This window comes from Balaenoptera ricei, chromosome 14, assembly GCF_028023285.1.
Source record: "Balaenoptera ricei isolate mBalRic1 chromosome 14, mBalRic1.hap2, whole genome shotgun sequence".
In the NCBI taxonomy this organism is placed as follows: domain Eukaryota; kingdom Metazoa; phylum Chordata; class Mammalia; order Artiodactyla; family Balaenopteridae; genus Balaenoptera; species Balaenoptera ricei.
In genome coordinates, this window is record NC_082652.1 from 90,315,754 (window position 1) to 90,336,133 (window position 20,380).

General features: G+C 38.2%; 1 protein-coding gene across 2 annotated transcripts in view; it reads left to right on the forward strand.

Annotated features, from left to right (window-relative positions):
- ZNF407 (zinc finger protein 407) overlaps nucleotides 1–20,380 on the forward strand; it is a 417,005-nt gene that overhangs the window by 214,637 nt on the left and 181,988 nt on the right. For both annotated transcript variants that reach the window (XR_009497175.1, XM_059893843.1), the window contains exon 5: nucleotides 18,734–18,900. Coding sequence is in view for 1 of the 2 variants with exons in the window: in XM_059893843.1 (XP_059749826.1) it covers nucleotides 18,734–18,900 (167 nt within the window). In the remaining variant the exon portion in view is untranslated. The remainder of the gene's footprint in view (nucleotides 1–18,733; nucleotides 18,901–20,380) is intronic.

A 20,380-nucleotide genomic window follows, 5' to 3' on the forward strand; every position in this document is an offset into this window, starting at 1 on the left:
TACCTCACCCTTTGTGATTCCCAAAACTATTTCTATGACAGTTCATTAGTCTTGGTGTCAAGGAACAAATGAAAAAGACGAAATACATTTAGTATTAGGCAATAAGACATTTTAAGCTAAATGTTGGTATTTAATGTGTAAGAGTATAAAAAGCTAACGTGGAATCATTCTGATAGGGAAGAGTACACGTCATTTTTGTAGTTTCAGGTAGGTTTTTATATGTGTGTATTGTTCAGGTCCATGCTTCACGAAATCATTAATGTGACCTGAGATGGGTTTTTTCAGGAGGCAGAAGGAAGGTTAAGGAGGAAGAAACTCTTTTCACTAGAAAAGTATAGGATAGGTTTTACAGATCATTGTCCTGAAAATGAGAACTGTTTAATATTGGAACAGATTGCCATTTGAATCTAAAAAATATATTTATCTGTGAAAAGATAAACTACTACCTTGAAATATAATTGGTGTTTGCTTGTCTCTCTTCCTTATCAGATTTTACGTACCTTGAGGATGGAGGCCTGTGTCCTATTCATCTTTGTGTTTCCAGAACACAGGATAGGATCTGGCCCATAGTGGATGGTCGAGAGACATTCAATAGTGGAGATACTTGAATTTTTCTCCGTGTAGCAGCTCCCAAATAGTGTGAGACCAAGGAAGAAAATTAAGAAACGCATGATTTCCTAACAGTGGAATTAAGATACTCATTAGTGCCTTTCAAATGACTGCTGCCTAATTTTTCCTTATTGAAAGGAAATTGATCTGTCTTGATCAGCCAGACCATTCTGAATGAAAACCTCATGCCTTTATTTTTTGAGAAGTATGTAATTATTAAATAATCAGTGTTTAACTCGGGGTAATTTGTAAGTGAGCTTCCAGTAGACTGCAGGACCTTGATGATACTACTAAATACTATTATTTATTGCTGCTGTATTATTGCTTAGCAGACCAAAATACAGAATCTCACCTTTTAAGAAAGTTCATAGCATCTATACAGACACCGTTTGCTCATGTGTGTTTCTTGACTACCATTTTTGTTGCTGCCAAAGTAAGTTTTAAGCCATATTTTCACTCATCAGCATTCACTAGTGTGTTGATTTGATAAGTTTTCTTTTGGATATTGTGGTGGGGATAGGAGGAAAGGTGTTAACTAGTGGTAGATTACTTTTTAAACATTTCATTGAGCTCAGCGTTATGGTTTTATATGACCATGATAAGTCCTTGGCGTTTCGTTTCATTGCTGGAGTGATACAAAAACATTCATTAAGAAAACACAGCAACTGTAAAAATAGAAATACATAATTTTTTGTGTGATTGCGCTTCATATTTAATCTTATAAATAAAACCATTAGCTTTAAAGAAACCATTATATACTTCTGAACTATTTCAAAGGTAATACTGTGGATACACACACACACACACACACACACACACACACACACACACACACACACCCCTAAGTGTGTTGACATGATTTACCCTTCAGTGTGTGCCTCAGGAGCAGTCATCAGAAGTAGTTTTTACGTTGTCTTTTTCCTCTCCATTGTGTCCACCACATTTTATATGGCCCAGAATCAGGCAGTGAGAAATCCTGATTGGACCTCCAGGAAGTGCTCTGATGTTCATCAGCCTTGTGTGCAAGACAGAAAAGCTGATAGTCCGAAATTGCACTATAAGCTAAGACAGACTGTCAGTTTTTAGGAATGGCGGGGAATGGCCTATTTATGTAATCAGATACTAACCCTGGGAAGAAGCTGTCAGGCACATTCTTGTTGTGTAAGCAGCAGGCAAACTGTGCTTTATCTGACAGACAGTGTGTAAATCTGTCCATGCAAAAACCCAAATGTTTAGTTTGCTCCTAGTCACTGTAATAATCTGCTTATTTTCGTCTGCTAGAGCAGTGACATCGCTTAGCAGAATGTGCTGCAGACATAAGGCCCAGATAAGACTGCGTTAGTGTCAGTCATTCATTCCTTGATTGGCAAGAAGATAAACAGGAATTTACTAGAGGTTTGCTTTCAGCTAAAGGAACAGACAACGTGTTCTGGGCAGGAATAACTGTATTTATTAGCTTGGTTATTTTACATCTTGAGAGAATGGATAGAATACATCATGTCTAATCATAGTTTCTAGGAATAAGTAGCCTACCATATCAATAACTATTGAATAGTTGTGCCCAAAGGGAATCTTCTCTGATTTGTTAAGATGCTTTTACTTGCTATATATATTTATTTCATTGACTTTTATGTGTTGTTTTCAGCACCCTTTAGTTTTTCATTCTAAAAGTAACTTTTTATTATTGCATTATTTGCTGAGCGTGAATAGTAATGACTTTATGGATGTGGGTATTTAAGAATCTGTAAATTAAATCCTATTCTTGAGGAGAAATTGAAGTTTTTTAAATCTGAATTTATGACTTCAAACTCAGAGTTAAAAATGAATTCAGTGTTTTCATATATTTGTTCAGTGAGAATATTGTACCTTCCCGTGATTGAAAGATCTATACTATAGCAAGTGTTAATTGTGAGTAGTGTCTTCTTTGATATTCACTCATTGGATAAGCAATGTAACTTTAGGAATTTTCTTTAAAATTTCTGTAAGATTATTCATCTTCTTTAAATTTTCATTCAAATCTTCAGTTTGGTTTTACCAAATAAATGATTTCTTTGCTAATTGTAAATGATTGGGAACAGTATTGATTGTTTTAAACAAAGAGGAAACCTCAATCCTGGACCATAGTCTTTTATGATCAGAAACTTTATGGGACGCATCTCTGAAGCGAGCAGCAGTCAGATTGAACTGAGTGTAGCAGAGGCAACCTTTGGGTCCCCAGGTAGATACTCTCTTGCCCTGGTACAGGTGGCCACACATGTCTGAGAGTGACCAAAGGCTTTTTTTCTAAGAATTTTAAGAACAGCGGTAGGAGAGAAATAAAAAGTATACAAAAGCATACATATCTGACACACTGATATCAGTCCTGAGGCGTAAGTGCATAACTGTACTTCTGCTCTGTGTGCTGTAAAGTTGTAGTCGTCTTTGTTTTGATGGCCTGAGTACCAAAGTACATGTATATATATTACTTTATTAGCCCATGATAGTAAATTCACATAGTTAATCAAATTCTGATTGGTTTTATTAGTCGTCAAATTGCACACATTTTTAAATCAACTTATTTAGAAACATAAACCCTAAGGTTTGATAATTGAGTTCTTTAATTCTACCTCTTTACCTCTTTTCCTCTGTTGCCAACTCTGTCCACCATATTAATCCCTGGTCAGATCTATGTAAGCTCAGGTAAAATTTAAAATTCATTCAGAGGTCTTGTTTACTTGATAGCAATTAAAATGTGCTAGTATTTTCACTTTTGTTGTTCCCCAAAGGAAATTTTCCTAATTATCTTTCACCCGGGCTTTTATTCTAAGTACTTTTCTTCTGTCTCTCTTGCTTCTAAGTGACTCTGTGTATATTTCTTAGTGCTCTATTGCATATTATTTTTGAAGAACAGTAGATACCAGTAATCAATATAAACTTGCTTATTATGAAAAATGTTAGCGATATTTGGAACTGTACAGCACAATCTCTGGATGTTCCATGAGGTGGTTTGTAGAAATGAGGACAGGTGTCTCTTCCGTCTTTGGGCCCCTTTTCTTTAGTTCTTAGCTCTTAGGCACGTTTTTGTGAATATCATCATGTACATTCCTGTGGAATGCTTCATCTGTATCTTCTGGTTATATATAGGAGTCTCTTTTTATTCATCTTGTATTGTTATGTTTTCAATCCTAGTCTGTCAGTTTTAGTCACTAACTTTCCATTCAGTAACTGTTTGAGCACCTGCTCTCTGTAAGGCATTAGAGCAGCTTATTTGAGAGTGTGTTCTCTGTTCTTTTGCTGTTGTTACTATCTTACCTTCCCATACCTGTACTTTCTGGTTTTGGATTATTATAAAGCTATAATTTATTATTATAAAGCATAATTTATTAGATTGTCACTTTCTGTTGTTTTGCTTTACTGTCTTCGACAAATTAAAGAATAGAAAGCTCAAGCTTCTGTCTCCTGGAAGTCAGCCTTTTTATTCCAGTGGAGAATTAACTAGCATTTGGACTGCACATAGACCCCACAAATAGAAAGACAGGGCCTTTCAGGAGATAGAATCTCTCATCAACAATGATGGTTGGTTGATCCCAGACAGATATATTCGATTGACTCTTGGCCTCAGAACCCTTCTTTCCTATACTGGAGAGGACAGCCTTTGGTGGCATCGCTTCATGGATTTGGGTCTTTGGGAACACATCCTTAGGACCAGACTAAGTGGAAATTTAATTGAAATTAGACTTGTAGGGTTTTATTGTTGGGACATAGGTTGGAAGTATTTTATCTGAACTCCATTGCATGTGACATGTGTAGAAATTCAGGCTAAAAGAACAACCAAGGCACTGATGTCTCAGCTAAGTTGGTGTCAAGGCGGCTGTTTCACTTCTGTGGCATGGCCTCCTTCAAGCAGCCTTGTTTGCAGTTTTAAACATGTCATTGGGAAAGTCATTTATCAGAATACTTCTTGCCATATTTTGAGCCTTCAATAAATTTTAGTTATATATGATTATTAAATGTTATAAATGTTTCTTAATACATCACTTTCCTGCCCTTACTACTGTGAAAGATATCAAGAAGTTGAAAATCTAATGTCCCTGAATTGTTTTGGGTCTTTTAGGGAATGTACGTAAATGAAAGGAGTAAACAGTTCAAAAGTCAATATGCGTGAGGTGGTGTGGAGTCAACTTGTGAGTGGCACATAAGCCGCAATAAGATCAGGACTCTTGTGTAACAGAGAATTAAACGAAACGTAGAATAAGGGTAGGTCTTTAGTGAGAGCTGCTCTGACTGTCTCAAAAATGTGATAATATCTTTTTATTATTGAATACCTAGAACTATCTCTTCCAGAACTGTGACTGTGTGGTTACTCATGGCAAACAGAAGATGCTTCAGTTACAGTGAACAGCATCTATGATTAGCTGTCAGCTGTATGGTATTCACAGTGTAGGCTTATAAAATCATTGAACACTGATGTCTGAACTATCTGAATACAAATATAGTGAGGTTTTTGACTTTAAAAATTGAGAAGAAAAAAATGTCTTTCTTTTTAGAGATCTGATTTTACACTGCCTCAATAAATAGCTCAACTCTTGTTTCTCTCAGTAGTACTCTGATTGTTTCAGCTATGTATCAATAACATTGTATGTTAGTATGGCATAGACAAGCCAGTGGTGGATAAAATTAGTGATTCTTTTAAATTTTACTTCAAAATTTATTTTGGCTAAACCTGTTTGTTTTGAATTATGCTTTTAAAACTCTGTTTGCTTACATATATATATTTAAAAAAATGGAATGTGTGTTGGTAAATATTTTTAATACAGTAGTATATAAAGTGCTAAGTAAAAGTTCCCTTTTCCCAAATTGATGCCCTTCCTCTTCCTCCAGGCTTCCTCAGCCAAATCTTAGTTCCCACCCAAGGCTACTACTCTTCACAGTGAATCTGTCCCTACTGTTTCTATTTGTCTATTCATACATATGTGTATGTGTGGTGTGTGTGTGTATTTTTGATATGTTGCATATTAAAATAAACTTAATTCTGTAAATTTTGTCCCTTTACAATATGTAATTAATTCATCATTTGAGCAGTTATTTACTGGGTACCTACTATGTGCTAAACCCTGTATTGGACCCTGGGGATATAGCAGAAAATAAAGCAGGCAAACGTTCTGCTGTCACGAGCTTACATACCAGTGTGGGGAGAAATTCAGCAAACAAAACTGAAAGTCCAGTATATGCCAGTATTAAAATAGTGATGATATAGTAAGGGAAAAGAGGGAAGAGCCAGGAGTGCTGGGTGGGGTATTTCAGCTCTCCATAGGTGGCAAGGGGAGCCTCTGTCAGAGAGAAGGTGACAAGTGATCTAGACCTGATTGCGGGTAGGAGAGGGGCCCCGTGAGTCTTTCAGGCAGAGGGAAAAGTGCTCAAGTGTCCTGAAGACGGTTGTGTGGGGCGTGGCCCAGGACTGCCAAGAGGCCGCTGTGCCTGGGGTGTGCACAGCGTGGGAAGGAGGACGTGATGGCAGCTCAGGCCATGTCAGGCTCCAGAGGACTCTGCCAGGACTTTGGTTTTTTTCTTCTGTGTGAGATTGGAGGGTATTTAACAGAGGCCTGGCACGGTCTGACTTATGCTATAGCAGAATCGCTGTTTGCAGTATGCAGAGAATAGACTGAACGGCAGGAAGGGAGGGGGTGGTGATGGCGGAGGCTGGGAGCTCTGTTGGACATTCTCGTGATGATCCTGACGTGAGAGCACGGTGAGTTGGACCCCAGTGGTAGCAACAGAGGTAGATAGAAGTGTCCAGACTCTGAATATATCTGAAAAGTCCAGCCCGCAGGATTTACCAGTGGACTGGATGAGGTAAAGAGTAATGGATCACACCAAGGTTTGGGCATGAACAGTGAAGGGAAAAGGGGAAAATGAAGTCACGTCATTAACTAACGGGCAAAACCACTGTCAAGGGCAGGTTCCGTTGGGGGAGATGGGGAGCCAGGTTTAGACGCGGGACATTCGAGAAGCCTGCCGGCTATCCCAGTGGAGACGTCGTGTGGGCAGCTAAATACCGACTAGACCTCAGATATAAACGAGGATGTCATCAGAGCACAGGTCACCAAAGGAGTGCGGATGGCTCATCCAGTCTGCAGAAGGCAAGGAGGAACCAGGAGAGGGGGCTGCTGAAGATCACGAGACTCTCATGTTCTCAGGTCAAGGGAACGTTTGCGATCGGCTGCTGGCCTGGGTAGGTCAGGTCTTGCTCTTGGGCTGCATCTGACGTTGATTGAAGACACCTGTGTGCCAGGCTTGGCAGGACGCAGGGTGTGGCTGAATTACAGGAGAACAGGCTGTCTGCAGTCCCTGCCTGCTGGGCACACTTGGCTCCTCTCGCTGCACCCTTTCTAGGTGCCTTTGCTCAAATACTGTGTCCCCTGGACTCTGCTGTCCCCGCCTGATGCCTGGGGAGATCTGACCCTCACGGCACCTTCACCGCGGCTCCCACTTGGCCAAAAGCCTCCTTGTTACTGCCTTACGTGAAATAATTCTTGCACTTTAATTCATCTCCATGTATTTCAGTCTGAAGAATCTTTAATAAAAAATATAGTAGTGATACAAAGAGTTGAGCAGTTTTGTTTTCTTTGTATCATAAAGTCTAAACTAGCAACCTTTTCGACTTTCATTTTTATACCTTCCCAGCCCATAATTGAAAAGTCTTTTTTTGTTGTTAACGTTATTTTGATAGCTTCAGTTAATTCTGTATTTTAGCTTCCCTAACACTATAGTTGCTCCAAGTATAAATATATTTTATCACCTACATCCTTCCAGTTGTTTGTGTTTTTTTTGTTTTTTGTTTTTTTAAATTTGTTTATTTATTTATTTTTGGCTGTGTTGGGTCTTCGTTTCTGTGCGAGGGCTTTCTCCAGTTGGGGCGAGTGGGGGCCACTCTTCATTGCGGTGCGCGGGCCTCTCCCGTTGCGGAACACGGGCTGCAGACGCGCAGGCTCAGTAGTTGTGGCTCACGGACTTAGTTGCTCCGCGGCATGTGGGACCTTCCCAGACCAGTGCTCGAACCCGCATCCTCTGCATTGGCAGGCAGATTCTCAACCACTGCGCCACCAGGGAAGCCCCCTTCCAGTTGTTTTTGCTTATGCACTTAATTATATTAGAAAGAAAGTTAGTTTAATATTTTGAATGCTGGAAGGTACATAATAAATGATGTTATTCCACATAGTCTTTTGTTTGAGGTGTTGAAGATTTGAAAAATTAGTATAAATGATCTATATGCAGTGTTTATAGATGCCTATCTGAATTTATCTTTTCAAAATAATTTAGAATATATGAGAAGTAGATGAAATCCACAAATCTATTTTGCAGAAAAGAATTCTATAGCTGTACACATCCAACTTTTTAAGTAAATAATACTCTTTTGTATTGAAAGGAAGCTAAATTAATTGCTTTGCCCTGCATTTAGGAGGTTGTTTCCACCCAAATGTACCTCATATATGTATGCACTTTCTATAGTTTTACTCCTGTTTCATTGCAGGCTACTTCACACCCATTGCATGGTGGACACGTGTGAGAAATGGTGGAGAGACTACTAGTATTTAACTACTTACTTAGTATTTAACTACTTACTCTCAGTTGAATCACAATAACTTTAAAACTCTTTAAAAACTTGTTTTTTATGTTAATCCAATTTTAGCACTTTCCCTTGAACTTACGATTTAGAAAAGAACAGATCAAATCCCTTACAACATGATCTTTCTACATATATGAATGTCAGAATATTGTGATGTAAATAAAGCAGGTGATGATCTATATCAGGCTCTGCAGTATTTACGCTGAATTCATCTTCTGAACTCACATCATGTCTTGGTGACGCTCCAGTGCACAAATGCTCCAAGACATTTACTCTAGAAGTGTACTGTAACTGCTGCTCTTCGGACTAAGGTCTCAGAAAGGGTCAATTTCGTACTGAACTCTGAGATTACTGGGCAATACATCTCAACCCTTCTAGCTAATCTTACCTTGAGCTCAAATGGTTCCCTAGATCATCCTGACATGCTAGAAGGCCGAGATGATGACAAAGGCCAGGACAATGAAATACCTAAGTTTGGAAAGGCTGCCTTTCCTGCTTCAGCAAATCACGCAGTCACCATCAGGGTGGACAGCCCTTTCTAAATCTGGCAAGTCTATTCAAATGTCTAGAAATTCTGTTTCCAAAGTAGATACATAAGGACCTACAGGATAGAGTGTAAACATCCCATATTTGCTAGTACGTAAGATGCACGGGTCTGTGGAACACGTTCCAGTATTATTGTACAAGAATATTTTTTAGGAAAAAAATATAATTTTTTATACATATATCGAAGGTGAATTTAAATTGTTTGGTAGAGAGAAATACTATTTTGTTCATTTCCATTTAACCTACTGTGTACTTGAGTCCTGTATGAAGTCGCATTTTGGATATAGTGGTGGTCCACTGCCCCTTAACTAATGTTAATATTTAGAGAATTACGTACGCTGGTGTCAGTTGCTGGTTCTAACGGTGCTGTAGTATTAACAGATTTAAATCTCCTACGTTAGGGGTGTAACCCAAGCACTGCTTATGATCAGCCTTGTTGTCTTCGGCTTATTAATTTTGTTAAGAAAACTACTGCTCTTTTTAAAATACTCTGATAGTTCTTCACTGGAGAGTTGGAGCTGACAAGGATTGCCGTAAGGAATCCAAGTAGGAAACTATGACTTTCTTATTATCGCTGTTTTAAACAATTGTGAACTAATAGATAATTCTCATGATTTACTATTCATAGAACACCAGTGATCTACACTGTAATATAAAATGATGTCTTGTGCTCAGTATTTTTAGAAATATTGACGTGAATACACACCAGGAATAAAAATTACATGGTCCTACTGAGGCTCAGAGAGGCTGCCCAAGGCCAGACACTTATTAACTTCTCTTTCCCCAGCAGCATGAATATGTGACCCCAAATATTATTTCTGAGTCAATGGCATGCCAGGAACTGAGCGGTTTTATTCATATGAAAGTGTCAGCTTTATTAGCAAAAGGGGATTGGAATCATCCATTCTATACAGATGCCTGATGTTCTTTACAATGTGTATTTGTCCTAGTAAAGCTTCATATAGTAATGTGAATGACACATTTTTTGGCATAATAATATAACACCATGGTGTGAAGACCTTATGACTTTTATAAAATCCTTACAAATCGTAGTTTCTTGATGAGTGGGACTGTGACAGATTGTCTGAATTGGGACAGACGTTTTTGTTTGTACTCAGCTTCCATTAATATATCAGTTGTGTTTAATGTTAACATATTAAAAATTAAAAGAAAATAACTTTAGGGGATTTTGTAGTTGATTTTTAAATTCGTGCTTCTTTCTATAAGCCTGTTTTTTGTTCTTACTGGTAAAATCTATCTTATTCATATTTACCAACCAATTCATTCTAATATAGTTAATACTGGAAATGGCAAGGGTAGCATCAGAAAACTTAGTAAAACCTTTTTCCATTGACATGCAACTGGTACAGTCTGTGAGGTTCTGAGCTCTGAAATAACATTTTTATAGCATCCGTAGGTATATAGCTAGACACATAGCAGTCTTTGTTAGTGCTGACATGCTGTTTGTAAGATTACGTGTTATGTGTCCCAGTGTATAAATGAGTTTGTCATGAATCTCAGATGTGCACATTGTTACGGTAGGTTTTTTTCCCAGACATGTACATATTTGTGGCTTGTATACAAGTGTACTGTATCTTTTTGATCATGGGCACTTGTGAAGGATAAAGCCACATTTAGCTCCTTAGAAAATTATAGTCAAATAATTGTGAAAAACAAACAATGGAAGGGAGATCGGAGAGGGGGAAAAGAAAAACAAAAAATAGATTGGTGGTTCCTTTTGTCAGATCAGAGTCAGATTTCTCTGTCTTTTTATCGGGGCCATTTCAGTCTGACTCAGCTTAAAGGATGCAGCTTTATTTCCCCCTCTCCGCAGCCTGCTCCCCACTCCCTCCCCTACCGTGATCAGCTCCGGGCTAACACACACACCACCTTCCCCACCTCTGCCGGGCCCTCCTCCAGGCTGGTCGCTGCCTGCCGCCCTTGTTACTGGAGTCTGCTCTGTCCTTTCCGACTCACCTGAAGCCCCACCTCATCCGTGAAGCCTTTCCAGCTGCTTCACTCTATATTCACCAATGCTTTTTCTAAACATCTTTTCAAAAAGCTTTTTTAAAAAGTCCAACAAAATGTGGTGAGCTTTGGTTCTAATTATCTCACTGACATTAGTGTCTGCCATTGAGGCACAGGCTCCTTTTGGGGAGGCGTATGTATCTTTCCTTCACTTACAGGTCTGTACATGCATGAATCATTGCTAGACACACAGTAGATTCCAATACATACTTTTTAAAAAATTGATCAATTGATATAGAAGTATCTGAGCTATTATAATTTGAAGATTGTTAGGCTTGTGTTATAAATGTCCGAAGACTGAACGTCAGTCAAGACATTTGGGATGAATGTGTAAATGGGGTTTGAAATGCATTTTGTCATTTTAGCTCAAATTACTTATATCAGTAAGAGCAATGATTTAAAAGAAATTCTCTTTATATGGTCTTTAAACAGTAACATTAGTCCTTTATTTGTAACTGCTGTTTTAACCTTCCTTGCGTAAATCCAGTGTTTTCTTACCTAACCTGAAGCGATAAAATTTCATTTAGTCCAGACTAGAGGATTGTGGCAATTTAATATACGTCTTGTTCTCCAGGACTTGACTTCTATGGTTAGTTAAAATTATTTCAACTTTGCAAGCCCTCCAGCTCTGTGACACACTTGAAAGGGGGTAGTTTGAAAAGGACGGGGCAGCCTGCACTGAATGGGTCTCATATGCAGTATAATTCCTTCCACCTGTTCTTCTCATGTTGGCGTTTGAAAGCCCTGCAGGAAACATGAACTATTTCAGGACTGAACCAACTTCTCAAACCCTGCGAAGGGGCTTAGTGGACCTTTGTTTGCCAGCAGTGCTTGGTTCGGATTCTTTTACCCTGTACAGATCAGGGTGCTTTTGGGGGGTGCAGGTGGGGGGATGCGACCTCACCTAAGCCAGGGATTGGCCGACTACCATCTGCAGGCCAGATCAGGCCCACTGCCTGTTTTCGTAAACAAAGTTTTATTGGAACACAGCCACGCTTACTTGTTTATGTACTGTCCACGGCTACTTCTGTGCTACCAAGGCGGAGTTGAGAAGTTGCATCGAAGACCTGAGGGCCCACCGAGTAGAAAATATTTACTGTCTTTTACACAGAGCCTTTCCTAACCCCTGTTGTGCTGAGGAGTTTTGGATACAGCACATGCAGTGGAACGGGCACAATTCCAGTCAAATTTGATAGGATGGTTTGGGGTAGGCCAGAGTTTATGGTCTCTTTGACAAAGAAAAATTTCATGGGAATGAGATTTTGAAGGATGAATTCAATCTTGAGGGCATGGCCCTTGTAATCCTTGAATGTTTTTCTTTGGAATGAGTCATTCTCTTGGTTCTTAGTGGACTAAGGCAACCAGGGATTAATATTCGGGCAATGCTCCTCCCAGAAGTAACTTTGACACAAAGCTTTGCAACCTTTGGAAAGAACTGAAAGGGCCAGAAAACATATTTCACAGCCTCTGGAATCTGAATAATACCTTAAAAGGCTTTAAAATGATGGCTTCAGCAAGAATGAGGTTAAATTTCTTTTCCAACTAGTTAACAAGGATCTAGCCTGTTAATTAGGCTAATTATCACCTGTTCAGGGCAAAAAATGCACTCAAGACTCTTGGCTTAAGTAGCAGGCTCCCTTGCTTGCTGTATAAAAGCCCTCACAGGAGGTTTCCAGCTTTCATCTGTAAGCCACACTTGACTCTGAAGGGTTGAATTCAGTAAATGAAACCTTCCTAATCTTAGGTCTTTGTGGCTTCTTGATATAAATCATGCTCATGTTTTATATATAATCAGGAACAGGTCACTCTCCAGAGTCCAGCCTGATTTAAATAATCTGGATATTAGTGTTATATATTTTTGGTTTCAGGATATAACTTCATTCATTGAGTCAGGTTTTCTTTTGGATCTAGTACGCACACACAAGTATTTGGAAGGAGGTGGCCAGAGGAACCCCGAGTGTATTCCTTGTTATTACTCACCTGTCAGTGTACCTTTTCAATTTTCAATTTAGAGAAAACAGAGATTCTTACTTTCCATGCAGTTTAAAGTTGCATATTTTATTTAAACATATATATAGTACTTGAAACCTCATAAAACTAAGATGAACAGGATTACTTTGGAGTAATATTGGGGTAATTAATGTGGATTTAGTGCCTGTTTTACATGAATAAGTAGTTTAAGTCTAAAAACAGTACTGTATGTTTTTCCTCAGATGTTTCCTAGGCCAGAAACAGTATAGGCATCTCACAGTTCCGATGCGTATAGATATTGGATTTGTTACCATGGCAGAATTTCTTGAACTTCATTTTGCTTTGTTATCTTTTGGATACTTTTTCAGCGTTAAGACTCATGTGAATTAACTGAGATTGAAGTTGCTCTTTAGTGGTTGTCTTTATATGCCTTTTATGTGCTTCTTTGTTCAAGAAAGTGATTGTTTTTCAGTTTTATTTGCAGCTCAGCAGAAATTTGTAAGGTAGCCCTACTGGGCAAAGACCCCATCATATTCTATTTTTGTTTCATCTCTTAGTGTATTATTATGTAATTATTAAATTATAATAATTTTAAAAGGAGGCTGTTATCCCAAAGAAACAGCCTGCATATTGGTAGTATCTGAGTAACTTAGAAATTGTTGAAACAGATTCATTAGTATATTGGACTGTTTTGCTAGGAATCATACAAGCCTTGTATTGTTTTCAGTTCTGTGTTTATTCATAAAGACCAGCAATACCTGTCAGTTAAGGTTTTGCAACATCAGTTTACTGTTAAAGTAGTCATTTTGAATCAGTCAGCACCTTTGTTTCAGAGTTTTGAAAGATAATAACTGCATGATTATTTAATGTTTTAGTAAAGTTTAGCTCATTTCATTTGTAGCAGATCTTGCTCATTGCTGTTTTTTTTGCAGATATGAATTTGTATGATTTATTAACTTGACGTGACATGTAGAAAAGAAATTTTGGATTACTTAATTAAAATATTCACTTTGAACTGTGAAATTTTTCAAAAACAATGAAAACACTTTTTAAGATGTTAACATATGACCTTGTTTACTTTGTATTCCTTTTAAAAACAACAAAAATGTGCAACTGTAGTTAGCTCTCTAGCCCCATATGCATGCCTTACCCCTCTTCTCAGAAACAAGCAGTATTCACAAATTATGATGTCATGCATGTTTTTGCATGTGGACCTCATATGTTTATATTTAATATTTCTATGCTTAACTTGCTTTGTTTCAGTGCAGTTACATTTTTGAGATTGTTTAACCCATGCTGATAAATGTAGCTCATTGATTAATTTTAACTTCATTATGATATTCCATTTTATGATTAAACTCATTATTTTTCTACTCCGCAGCTGATGGATATTTAAGTTTGTTTACATCTTAATGGGGATACTTTTTTTTTTTTTTTTTTTTTAAACATGTCTGTACTTGAGCCTGAGTTTCTCAATCATGTTAACCCAGACTGGGCTTTCCGGGAGAAAGGCAAAGGATATCTACAGCTCTAAAATGCATCACTAAAGCAACTGTATTCCAAATTATTCTGAATTGGAGAGATTAGAAAAGAACATAAAAATATACTAGTGACAATTCTTACTGTATTTCAAAAATCATAAAGTAATAAAGCATCAAAGTATCAAAGTACTTCTATCTTCATATGTAAGTGGGATGTGTGCAGATTTTTTATTAATTTGCTAATAAATTGACTGAATAAGCCACCTAATAGGGTTTAAAAATTTTAAATAACATTTAAAAGTATAATTTGAACAAGAGGAGTATAGACTCTCTTGTTAGGATACTTACCTTGTGTAGTAATATGGAAAGATAAAGTTAGGGGCGCAACTCAAAGTAGAAGTGTTATATATTTTGACAAAACTTATCTGCCCTTTAGGCATTCATAAACAGACAATTGCTCTAACACAGTCTAAGGCAGAAGTATCTATTAAGATAGTACCATTGATCATATAACTCTTAACTTTCATATGACAGTTACCCACACGAAAATGGGTTTTATTCCAAAAGTTTTAGCAAAAAACTGGATAATAATCCCTGGAAGCCAGGAACTTTGTAATGACAACACCTCTTGGTAGGAACCACTCAAAGGTGTGATGACGCAGAACATTCTGTGTTTAAGATCATTGCCCACAAAATGGTCAAACCATTGCTACATTGTCTTCTAATTCCTGCTTTGCTGTTGAGAAGTCTGGTACCATTTTAATTTATTTTGCTTCTGATTTTTTTTTTTTCTTTTGAAACCTTCTAAGATCACTTTATATCCAGTAGAAACATCTAGTGCAGACTGAGGAAAGGGGAGGGGACAAACTGCCCTTTTTCATTACAAGTCCATAGCACTATTTGGCATTTTGAACTTTTTATCAAACGTTATAAAGTAGCTCGATTACATCAGAGTGGAAATGATGTGGACCTCCACCTGCTCTCCCCTAGACGTGGCCTTCTCCTTAGCACCTTTGCTGTCCCTGTGCTATGGCCTGCCATACCATTTTTCTTTTTAGTTCAGTTCATAAATATTTAAATTTTAAAAATTAATTTAAAATGTTTAGAATACCAGAGAAAGGATATGAAACAAATACGGCAAACATGGATATTATCATCTGGGTACATAAGCCTTGGTGGTAGATATGCATCTCTGTCATTTGCTGTATGTTTGAAATATTGACATTTATAAAATAAACACAAATGCTGAGGAAGGAGAAAAGACCAAACAGCATGAGGATCGCGGGCCCTGGGTGGCCTGAATGACCGCTGTTGCTGTTGTGTACAGATCTCACATTCCGACTCTGAGTCTGGTGAAATTACGTAAGGAACGAGACTCTTCACCACCAGTTCCCTTCATCCCATTGGTCCAAAGTTATTTATGGAACAGCTCTGGGTACCAGGCACTTTTATGGGCCGTAGGATATACGGTGAGCCAAACACCATCATACTGTTGGTGTGCTTACCTTGTTTGCCCTTTTAGGTTGTACTTTTACGTGATTGTCACTCGTTGTACATCCTTCAACTGACTGACTTTGTAACTCCCTGCACAAAAGGAGAGATGACTAGCGAATTTTATGCCAAATAGATCTCTTTTTAATATATTGTCAATTCAGTTAAACAAGAAGTTTCTGATGGAAGACCACCATGTGGGGATAGAAAAGCATTTATATCATTTAACCCAGTCTAATGTAGGTCCCGGGGCTTCACTGATGCATGGGAAACTGGACGGCCGTCCCCAGTTGAGGGGCAGCAGCCGATAGAGCCACAGTTGACACAGCCTGTCGGGGCCCGGAGCGCCCACCTCTCTGCCTCTCCCCACGCTGCCCCTTACCCGTCCTTCCTGCTGGCTCTGCATTTCCACCTGTTTTCCAACGTCTAAATTAAATGCCATCTCTGGGAGACCTTCTTTACTCCGCCCTGTCCCATTAATTGCTTCTTCTTTTAAATTTATGATGGCCTTTTACGTTTTTTCCTGGCATTGAGGTTATCTTTGTGAAGGATTTTCCTCACGTAGGAGCCTGTGATTTTCTTGAGAGCCAAATCTGACTCTTTTCCCTCTTTGTTTCTACCGTCTCGAACAGTGTTTGTGGTATAGTGGATGTTCAGGTCTTTCTGAAGTACATGAAGAATACACAGTGATGCCTTTCCTTCTTGGGTTCTCGTGGCAGAGCAGAACTGCACATTTTCACTTAGGCTCTGTCCTAGTGACACATCCAGGTGGGCTTCCTGAAGGCCCCCAGGAGAGCGGATCCCTTGGATGGACGTCGTCCTTACTCGTTGCATGGTGGCAGATAGTTTACAGAGTTTGAGGCTCAGAATTGTGCAGTTCCAGGAAACCCCCCACTGATGAGTAGGTCTTAGTCTTTATAAGGACACTTTACATTGGTAACATTTCAGGTTCTTTTCAAAGTACCAGTGCATGCACTTATTTTCATAAAGCAAATTGTAAAACACGTGAGGTTTTCTGAAAGTCAAGCGGTGGCCTTAGTTCTTTGTTATCTGGCTTTTGTCATTTCATGACAGGCTCTAAGCTCTGGTTTAACATTTTTATTATGTATGAATAATAGAGTACATATATTGAGGTTTCATAGATGTAATTTTGTTAAATGTACATCGTGGAAGATTTAAAAATGAGGGATTTATTTTGTCATTCATAAAGTTGTAATACAGTCCGGAGTAACTATTTATTAAAAGATAGCATCTACTTAACCTCCTTATTTATTTCTTTTAGGAGAAGGTTAGATCCACAATAAATACATGAAGAAATAAGTGCATAGGGGAATTTATCTTGGAAATAAGATCCCTGTCATGGTTTTGAAATGTTAAATGCATGAAGACCCGTCAAAGAGATATACGGACATGATATTTTTTTACAGCGCATTTCGAAGTATTTAGTTATGTTTGTCATTCTCTAGTACCAGTAAGCAATGATCAAATGATACAGTAATTTCAAAGTCGGTCTGTGTTGAGGGGTGTAAATATAGTTTCTCTACTCATACATTCTATAAACATATTAATTGGCAATTTTAATATTAATGAAGCACTTAAGATATTTTATATGGCATTTCTTAAATATTTAGCAGTTTTTACTTCTGTTGCATTTAAAATATAATGTTATAAAAATATTACTACATATAACAAATGAAGAGAGATTTTTATAGAAGGTAATTTCATAATTCGATGAAGAATTTGTGAAACCTGAATGATTAATTTGTTAAAGTAATCCACATTTGCCTCAAAATGAGAAAATTAATTAATTGGAGCTTGGGATATTTTTTTCTACCCTTATGGGACTAAGAAAGTTTGTAAAATTTTAGTTAAAAACGTTTATGTAAAGAGTATACTCTTTATATCTCCTTATTTATATCATAATTTAAAACGCAGATATTATAATCTTATTTTTAAAATTGTATTAACTTGCTAAAAGTGTAGACCAAACTTATGATAGTCAAATCAAGCTGCCATAGTCTGTCTTTTTTGTGGCATTGTGCTTGTCAACTTATTAAAATATTTTAATTTTGAATATTGGGTTTTAATTTGCTTTTATTTGACTGTTCATTATCCTGAATTAATTAGCTGGACATTATTAGTCACAGGGATTGCTTTAAACTAAATTGTATTAGAAATAAAAAGTAAATTTTAGTGATGATTTCCCGAATGCAAGTGAAAAGGGACAGAAGCTCGACCAGAGAAAGTATTAAAGTTTTTTTGTTGATGGTTCATATTGCCTGGATTATTAAAGGTATTCAGAGATCTTTAACTGGGAACTGTGGGGCTGAAATATTTTCTGACGTGAGTATTGATTTGTTATTTTCAGTTTTCATCCCATACAGGAAATAATTGAGGTTTCTTTTTCTCAAAGGCATACTTTATGAAAAGTTGTATTTATAATCTTATTTTTATTCTTATCAAAGGGGACTTTTTATGTACCCGTGTGGTAACCCAGAAGGACACGTTGTTAAAAAGGAGACGCCCCTGGAGCGCGCCTCTCCTCCGAGGGAGCAGCGTGGTGTGTGCCGTTGCGGGCAGGCTGGGCTCTGAGTGCCGCCCGGCCCCAGCTGCCTCCGCCTGGCAGAGAGCAGGGGTGTCTGAGTAGTTTAGTACGGATAGCTTTTCATTTAGCCTTTGCTCTGACAGCCCGTGCCCTGGATAAGTGGTGTAGGCCTGTACAGGTGAAATCTATTCTCACATTTGCCTCAGGGGTGACTGGACTGTAACAGAATTTTTCAAACCCGTTGGGCCCAACCGCAAAGCAGAGAATAAATGGCTGAAGTGCCAGGCCTGGACAGAAAAATCAATGCCTGGTTATACAGACATGACAGACCAGGCCCGCAGTTCTCCTCGCGACACCCTGCACTCGCCACACTGCAGGGCTGGAGCGGCACCTGTCTGGGCCCGAGGTGCTCCCGTGAGGGTAATATTTGCATCCTTTTCTCTCCACTCCATGCAGGAAGTTTACATGCCGCCTGTGTGATAGAAGTTTCACAGAGAAGTGGGCCCTGAACAACCACATGAAACTCCACACGGGGGAGAAGCCATTCAAGTGTACCTGGCCTACCTGCCATTACTCCTTCCTCACGGCCTCCGCCATGAAGGACCACTACAGGACGCACACAGGTGTGCCGTCCGCCTGGGCCCAGTGGTGGTGGTAGTGGGGGGTGGTCGTCTCAGCAGCAGTCCGTAGAAAGGAATCCCTGTTTGAAGAGTTTGAGATTGTGGTAATTACATGTTAAAAGGTATGGCATCATTTCTTTGTGTTTTGATGACGCTTAGCGTAATTTTTAAGTGACGTTCTAATATTTGTGTGTGTGTGCGTGTGCACACGGGCATGTGTTCACATGAAATAAGTTCCATATTCCAAAGCTGATTTATGTTGCGTGTGGGTACATATATGTGTTTGTGTTTAAACATATCTTTTTAGGTGTGATCATTATAGAAGATCATTTGAGGAGATTAAATTTTCATAGAGAACTTGTCTTATATTTGTTACTGATATGGACTCAGTGCCATAATGTTTCTGAACATTATCGAATCTTGGTTTTTATGTACCACTTGACATTTTTTAAATCAATTTAATATTTCTCTTAAGAGAATACTATCAGATCCAAGAGTTTTTGAAATTACTACAAAGAGACTAAACTGAATTTAGCTAGTATAAATTTTTTAGATAATTGAAAAAGTACAAATTCACATACATTTTACATCAAAACATTTAGTGGACTGTTTGAAATTTAAACCAACTGATAGTAAAAGCAGCACACGGAATACATCTGTGCTGGGCATGGTCCTGAGACCTCTCAGTTTGGACCTTCATGAATATATTTCTCCTACCTGCCCTGTGGTTCTATTCAATGTATATGACATGCTTTTCATTATCTAAGGACAGAGGGCCCCTAAACTCCTTACAAGTGTGTAGTCGAGTGCTTGCCTTATCTCACTGTGGCGAGATTACTGAGAGCTATTTGGTGTTTTGTGGTCTTCTTCCTCTTTACAGCTCTCAGAAAGTATTTTGTTTCAAGGAAAAAATAAATTTTAATCAGCATTCCCAAATGTTCTTCTGATTGCCAAGAATCCTGTATTATTGTTAGAAATTATAGGTTAAAAGTTCTTCTGAAGCAGTTTGTGGGAAGCCCAGGCCTCCTTAGCTTCCTTGACAAGGGCGTTGACGATTTAAGGTCTCCAGCCTGCCCTGAAAGATCACTTATATCGAACAGCAGATGAAAAGCCAGTGCAGATGTAATTTATCGTCGGCGTTTCCTTCTAAAGAATAATTGTGGAGACTTGGCTGGATCAATAATATGGATTTTTGTTGTTAGGTCTTGTAGTCTGCACCATAATGAGAGATAGGGGACAGTGGCTGTTTTCTAATAGAAAATAAAGGATTGGTTTCCGTGTCTTTCTACATTTGAAAGCAAAATGGCACACTTGAAACTAATTCAAGTTGTTAAGAAAAGTCTCCTATTATATCTCTGCTATCATATAAATATGGCATGTTAAGTGAACCCCCTTTTTATTGAGTATATTACATTTAGTTTTTTCTTAAAATTTTTTTTCTTGAAAAATACTCAATTGTCCACTATCCAACCCTAACTCCCCC